At 48.4% G+C, this 7,500-nt stretch overlaps 1 protein-coding gene across 3 annotated transcripts in view; it reads left to right on the top strand.

Annotated features, from left to right (window-relative positions):
* The window catches only part of ptpn3 (protein tyrosine phosphatase non-receptor type 3), a 48,531-nt gene that overhangs the window by 7,413 nt on the left and 33,618 nt on the right, over positions 1-7,500 (top strand). For all 3 annotated transcript variants that reach the window (XM_061248345.1, XM_061248336.1, XM_061248327.1), the window contains 4 exons: positions 2,833-2,971; positions 4,184-4,291; positions 5,896-5,938; positions 6,809-6,887. In XM_061248345.1, coding sequence (XP_061104329.1) covers positions 2,849-2,971; positions 4,184-4,291; positions 5,896-5,938; positions 6,809-6,887 — 353 coding nt within the window. In that variant the 5' untranslated portion in view covers positions 2,833-2,848. The remainder of the gene's footprint in view (positions 1-2,832; positions 2,972-4,183; positions 4,292-5,895; positions 5,939-6,808; positions 6,888-7,500) is intronic.

The raw sequence follows: 7,500 nt of genomic DNA, 5'->3' as shown, positions 1-7,500 counted from the left end.
GTGTTGCTGCTCCGCCTGCAGCTCTGTTTGCCGTAGTATCTGCTTGTTTGAGTCGGATGAAGATCGATACGCACAGCCCTGGGGAATGTGATGATAGACCTGCTGTCCACCTACACGCAGGGAGTCAGAGCACATGCAGGGAGTCAGAGCATACACAGATAAACACAGGGAGTCAGAGCACACTCAGACACACACAGGGAGTCAGAGCACATGCAGGGAGTCAGAGCATACACAGATAAACACAGGGAGTCAGAGCACACTCAGACACACACAGGGAGTCAGAGCACATGCAGGGAGTCAGAGCATACACAGATAAACACAGGGAGTCAGAGCACACTCAGATACACACAGGGAGTCAGAGCACACTCAGATACACACAGGGAGTCAGAGCACACTCAGACACACACAGGGAGTCAGAGCACACACAGAGTCAGAGCACATGCAGGGAGTCAGAGCACACAGACACACACAGGGAGTCAGAGCACGCACAGATGCACACACGGGGAGTCAGAGCACACACAGGGAGTCAGAGCACACACAGGGAGTCAGAGCACACACAGATACACACAGGGAGTCAGAGCACACACAGATACACACAGGGAGTCAGAGCACACTCAGATACACACAGGGAGTCAGAGCACACACAGATACACACAGGGAGTCAGAGCACACACAGGGAGTCCCTGTCAGATGACACTTCGGCCCTGAATACCCGAGTGCTGCTAAGCACTCTGGGAAATGTCCGAACAGCAAAGCAAACATTTTAGCCATGAGCAGTGAAGCGTATTGAGTAACACGCCAGACTGCGTTTGTGTGTCTATCCTTTTTTTCTTTTTTTTAAAGCTTTTTTTTGCACTGTCCTTGAAAACGTTAAGTCGTCTCAGTCAGAAGTTGTTTCTGAGTTGCGGGTTTTCATCGCAGAGCAGAACTCTTCGACGTGAAGCAGATCTAATGTGAGGAAGGTGCCCAGGTAAATAGTGTCCCATGATGGTGGCACGCTGTTGACTCACTGATTCCAAAGTCATCTGACACTCTGGTGTGCATCAAAAGCAACAGCCCTCAGTTTAAATATTTACCCACCGCTCAAGCTAGGTTTTGATACAGCTGGCAGCTGGTTGACCAGACCAGACCAGACCAGACCAGACCAGACCAGACCAGACCAGATCCATACTGAAAATGGTTTAACCCGTTCAAGCTAGGTCACCCATGTGTTGATGGTCATTTCAAGCTGGGCTTAGCTGGATTTTACATCGTTGATTTGGGCTCATGTCCCTGCAAAGGAGCTGCAGTGATGGGGAGTATCTGAGTCTGACCGGACTGCGTTCTGTTCTAAAGGATCTCCAACACATTCCCAGTCCAGCGGCATTCCCTGCCAGCTCCAGGAGTTTTCCCCACCGCACCACCACACTACAGCACACAGCGTTTTGTGCCGGGTTCTTCACTTAGTGTGAAGTTCACATATTCACGAATCTCACATTTTCTGTATCTCATCATTGCCTGCCGACACACAAAAAGAAGAAAATGTGGCCCTGAATGGTTGGGACAAGCTGGTCTTCATGACCATATCCTGAAGCACACTGCATATTCCAGAACGTTTTAATACTGCCGTTTTGTAGCTCTTTTCCATCCACTTCCTGGAAATCGTCATCATGTACCAGTGGGTGTGTCAATCTAATTCTCTGTTCCACATCAATCAATCAATCAATCAATCAATCAATCAATCAATGCGATTAATAACCTTCCACGCAGTGCCATGCATTTCCTAATTTGCCGGCAGTTAAATTGAATCCCTCCAGAAGCTGTTCCGCTGGCGTTTACGTGATATCACAGACGCCAGTGCGGCTGTAACTCAGCGTGGGCCTGCTTCTGCAACCAACAGCACAGACACCATTTACACACCCTGTTCTGCTCAGAGCTCCGGAGCAAAGTCCACTGTTCGCCCCGACCCTGAATCTGTGGGGCGATCATGTGACCACGCTCAGATTACCCGTGGACTTATTCCATGGGTAATCACGTGGAAGCACACAACTGGAGACAAACTGAACTAACCATGAGCTTATCCTTATAATAATAATAATAATAATAATAATATAATAATAATTTGTTATTTAGCTGATGCTTTTATCCAAAGCGACTGATAGTTAATGGTGACAATCCTCCCTGGTGCAGTGTGGGGTTAAGGGCCTTGCTCAGGGACCCCAACAGCTGCACTGATCTTATCGGCCACACTGGGGCTTCAACCACCAGCCTTCCAGGTCCCAGTCATGGACCTTAATCACCAGCCTTCCAGGTCCCAGTCATGGACCTTAATCACCAGCCTTCCAGGTCCCAGTCATGGACCTTAATCACCAGCCTTCCAGGTCCCAGTCATGTACCTTAATCACCAGCCTTCCAGGTCCCAGTCATGTACCTTAATCACCAGCCTTCCAGGTCCCAGTCATGTACTGGGCTCCAGGCTCCAGGCTCTTCAGTATGCAGTGGATGATGGGAGTTGTTGGGAATGCACACTGTACTGGATGGAATAGTGGGCATTAGTTTGGAATAGTGGGCATTAGTTTGGAATAGTGGGCATTAGTTTGGAATAGTGGGCATTAGTTTGGCATAGTGGGCATTAGTTTGGAATAGTGGGCATTAGTTTGGCATAGTGGGCATTAGTTTGGAATAGTGGGCATTAGTTTGGAATAGTGGGCATTAGTTTGGCATAGTGGGCATTAGTTTGGAATAGTGGGCATTAGTTTGGCATAGTGGGCATTAGTTTGGAATAGTGGGCATTAGTTTGGAATAGTGGGCATTAGTTTGGAAGCGCGCTCACGTCTCCCTGCCTGGTTGCAGGCTCTTCCGGGTTGTGATGAATTCCAGGTTGGGAGTGCTGGGGTCTCGGCTGGGGAACATGGACCCGAAGGATCGCAAGTCTGAGGTGGTCTGTGCCGTGCGCTTCCTGGACAACACCGCGCACAACTTCTGGATCAACGTGAGTACACACACACACACACACACACTCTCTCTCTCTCGTACGCACACACACACACGCTCTCTTGTACACACACACACACACACACACACGCTCTCGTGCACACACACGCTCTCTCTCTCTCGTACACACACACACACACACACACACACTCTCACTCACACACACATGAACACACACGTGCACACACACACAGTGCTGCCCCCTCTCCACATACACACACAGACACACACAAACACACATACTCGCTCACTCACTCTCTCACTCACTCACTCACTCACTCACACACACACATGCACATATACACGCATGTACACATACACTCACACACACACACACACACACACACACACACACACACAGTGCACCTCTCCGTACACACGTGGAGACAGGTAAGCTAATATTAGAAAATACTGTGTGTATTTTGCTCAAACACAGCGGTTATACTCTGAAATGAAGTGCATCTGGTCGTTTGTTGAAGAGGATGTCTATGGTCTGTCGACGGCAGAGGCTTGTGTTCTCCAGTGACCGGACCCCAGGCTTCTGATAGGGTGCCTGGGCTGTGATGGATAAGTGGGACTCTGCTCCTGATGTATAACCAGGCAGAATTGGCTGATTATCTGAGAGGATGCGGGTCCATTCTTAGCTCCTGCGGCACGGGTCTTGATAGATGTCGCTGTAGTGGGGGGTCTAAAGTTTCACCATTGATTTCAGCTCATGGGAGACCAGCGTGTGCTCCAACCTCTGGGCTGAAGGACATCCTGTTATACAAATCTGTGTGTGTAAAAGCACACTGCGTTTAGTGTGTGTGTGTGTGTGTGAATACTGTGTTTACTCTGTGTGTGTGTGTGTGTGTGTGTGTGTGTGTGTGAATGAATACTGTGTTTACTCTGTGGGTGTGTGTGTGTGTGTGAACACTGTGTTTACTGTGTGTGTGTGTGTGTGTGAACTAAAATCACTGCGTTTACTGTGTGTGTAAATGGTATCTGTGCTGGTGTGTAAATGGTGTCTGTGCTGGTGTGTAAATGGTGTCTGTGCTGGTGTGTAAATGGTGTCTGTGCTGGTGTGTAAATGGTGTCTGTGCTGGTGTGTAAGATGGTGTCTGTGCTGGTGTGTAAATGGTGTCTGTGCTGGTGTGTAAATGGTATCTGTGCTGGTGTGTAAATGGTGTCTGTGCTGGTGTGTAAACGGTGTCTGTGCTGTTGGTTGCAGAAGCAGGACGTGGGCCAGGTTCTGTTGGACATGGTGTTCAGTCACCTGGGGCTCCAGGAGAAGGAGTACTTCAGCCTGCAGCACAGCGAGGATGCACTCAGCTCACCTGTGAGTCTCACCTGCAGGGGGCGGGGTCTCACCTGCACGGGGGCGGGGTCTCACCTGCAGGGGGCGGGGTCTCACCTGCACCAGGGCGGAGTCTCACCTGCACCAGGGCGGGGTCTCACCTGCACCAGGGCGGAGTCTCACCTGCACCAGGGCGGGGTCTCACCTGCACGGGGGCGGAGTCTCACCTGCAGGGGGCGGGGTCTCACCTGCACCAGGGCGGAGTCTCACCTGCACCAGGGCGGGGTCTCACCTGCACGGGGGCGGAGTCTCACCTGCACCAGGGCAGGGTCTCACCTGCAGGGGGCGGGGTCTCACCTGCACCAGGGCGGGGTCTCACCGCCACCAGGGCGGAGTCTCACCTGCATTGGGGCAGGGTCTCACCTGCACGGGGGCGGAGTCTCACCTGCACCAGGGCAGGGTCTCACCTGCACGGGGGCGGAGTCTCACCTGCAGGGGGCGGGGTCTCACCTGCACGGGGGCGGAGTCTCACCTGCACCAGGGCGGGCTCTCACCTGCACGGGGGCGGAGTCTCACCTGTACAGGGGCGGGGTCTCACCTGCATTGGGGCGGAGTCTCACCTGTACAGGGGCGGGGTCTCACCTGCATTGGGGCGGAGTCTCACATGCACGGGGGTGTGGCCTTACCTGCACTGCACCCACCTGCACGGGGGTGTGGTCTCACCTGCACTGGTATGAGGGGCGGAGTCTCTCCTGTACAGAGGCGGGGTCTCACCTGTACGGGGGTGGGGTCTCACCTGCACTGGTATGAGGGGCGGAGTCTCACCTGTACAGGGGCGGGGTCTCACCTGTACGGGGGTGGGGTCTCACCTGCACTGGTATGAGGGGCGGAGCTTCTTCCTTAAGTGGGGGGGTCTCTAAGGACCCGTTTCTTTAAAAAAAGTGTCTGAGTTACTGATTTGGTAACTGTCTGTCAGTAAAGTCAAATTTCTGATTCCTTTCTATAGAAAATTACTTTTCTACAGAGGATGTGGTTTTACATTAACCTACGGACAAAAAAATGTAACCTTCAAATTACAGTTTACCTAAATTAAGTGCACCTGATTTTGGTTTCAAATGGAACCTGAAATATTTATCTGGCTAATCATTGAGTGGAATGCATTATTCAGTGAACCTTGAAGCGCAGTTCAGCTTAATCCTTTTCATAAAGCACTTAATGCGCTCTCATATTTAATCAAAAACTACTTTATGCTTGACTGATGTAACCTTTCTCTCCCAAATTCTACCTGCATTAAAACATACTGCAAGGCAAGGCTGAAAGTTAATGGTCAAGGTTTATTCCATTTTTGTGAATCCTCTATTTTAAGATTTTAATTGCACTGTTGTGCTGTTTTCAGTGTATTCAGTACACCCTGATAGGTCCTAGAAGGCTATTTATCACTAATGTTTTTCTTCTTTGCTTGGAAAGATTTACACTTTTTGTATCCAAAGAGAACATTGCTGTACTTTCAGGGTACATTTGGGAAATTTGATCCTGAAAGAACAAAAATGTACCTCCACTGTCAGTTCATTTCTGAGAGTGTGTTTTAGATATTTATTTATAATCAAATAACTGCTGTCAAAATGATTGAAGCTGTTTTATTTCAGAGGTGGCTGGAACCCAACAAGCCCGTCAAGAAGCAGCTCAAGGGTGAGTTCTGCTGAGACAGGAGGTCCAAACCTGAGCGCTGTCTCATAGTAACAGTCATGATCTGAGTGCTGTCTCATACAGTAACAATAATGATCTGGGGCTGGTTGTAACAGTAATGATCTGAGCGCTGTCTCATAGTAACAGTCATGATCTGAGTGGTGTCTCATACAGTCACAGTCATGATCTGAGTGCTGTCTCATAATGTAACAGTAATGATCTGGGGCTGGTTGTAACAGTAATGATCTGAGTGTTGTCTCATACAGTAACAGTAATGATCTGGGGCTGGTGTAACAGTAATGATCTGGGGCTGGTTGTAACAGTAATGACCTGGGGCTGGTTATAACAGTAATTACCTGGGGCTGGTTGTAACAGTAATGATCTGAGTGCTGTCTCATACAGTAACAGTCATGATCTGGGGCTGGTGTAACAGTAATGATCTGGGGCTGGTTGTAACAGTAATGATCTGGGGTTGGTGTAACACTAATGGTCTGGGGCTAGTTGTAACACTAATGATCTGAGTGCTGTCTTGTACAGTAACAGTAATGATCTGGGGCTGGTATAACAGTAAAGATCTGGGGCTTGTGTAACAGTAATGATCTGGGGCTGGTGTAACAGTAATGATCTGGAGCTGGTGTTACAGTAATTACCTGGGGCTGGTTGTAACAGTAATGGTCTGGGGCTAGTTGTAACACTAATGATCTGAGTGCTGTCTTGTACAGTAACAGTAATGATCTGGGGCTGGTATAACAGTAAAGATCTGGGGCTTGTGTAACAGTAATGATCTGGGGCTGGTGTAACAGTAATGATCTGGAGCTGGTGTTACAGTAATGATCTGGGGCTGGTTGTAACAGTAATGCTGCTGTTTTGTAGGGATCTTTCCCTCCTGCCTGAGTTTCAGAGTGAGGTTCTTCATCGCTGACCCAAACTCCCTCCAGCACGAACAAACAAGGTGTGTGTTTGCAGGAGCAGAGGTGTGTGAGTGTGTGTGTGCACACATGTGTGTGTGTACATGGACATGTGTAAGTGTGCGTGTGTGTGAGACTGAGATTGTGTGTGTGTGTGTGTGTGTGTGTGTGTGTAATTTTAGGCAGTAGAATCCACATCCACAAAGTGAACACAACATTTTTTAAGTCCTATCACACAATGAAACCAGAAAAAGCAAGAATTTTTCAACAACAGCTTTAAGCTCAAAGAAATGACTTAAATTACTCTGACATTTAGCTGTACAAAGAGTTTCCTCAGTAACCAGCACCCAAATGACTAACTGTACAGACATCTGGATTCAGGCTTTAAGTGTGTTTGTGAGAGCGTTGTTACAGTCAGCCCCAGAAGTATTGATAAAAATGAGGGAAAAAGGCTGCATATAATAAACAACACCGATAGTAATCTGTACACTATGTTCAGACATGTAGTAAAACAGTATACTTTATTTAAATACATTTACAATTATATATTCAATGTTTATATTAAGTCATCTATTTATTTCCTGAAAAGCTATAGGTATCAAAATGGGCACCCCTAACATTTTTTTTAAATAGAATCACACAAAGTTGAATTGGCAA

This window comes from Conger conger, chromosome 1 (assembly GCF_963514075.1).
Source record: "Conger conger chromosome 1, fConCon1.1, whole genome shotgun sequence".
NCBI lineage: Eukaryota > Metazoa > Chordata > Actinopteri > Anguilliformes > Congridae > Conger > Conger conger.
The sequence above is the reverse complement of the archived record's forward strand: the minus strand, read 5'-3'. Positions and strand labels throughout refer to the sequence as shown.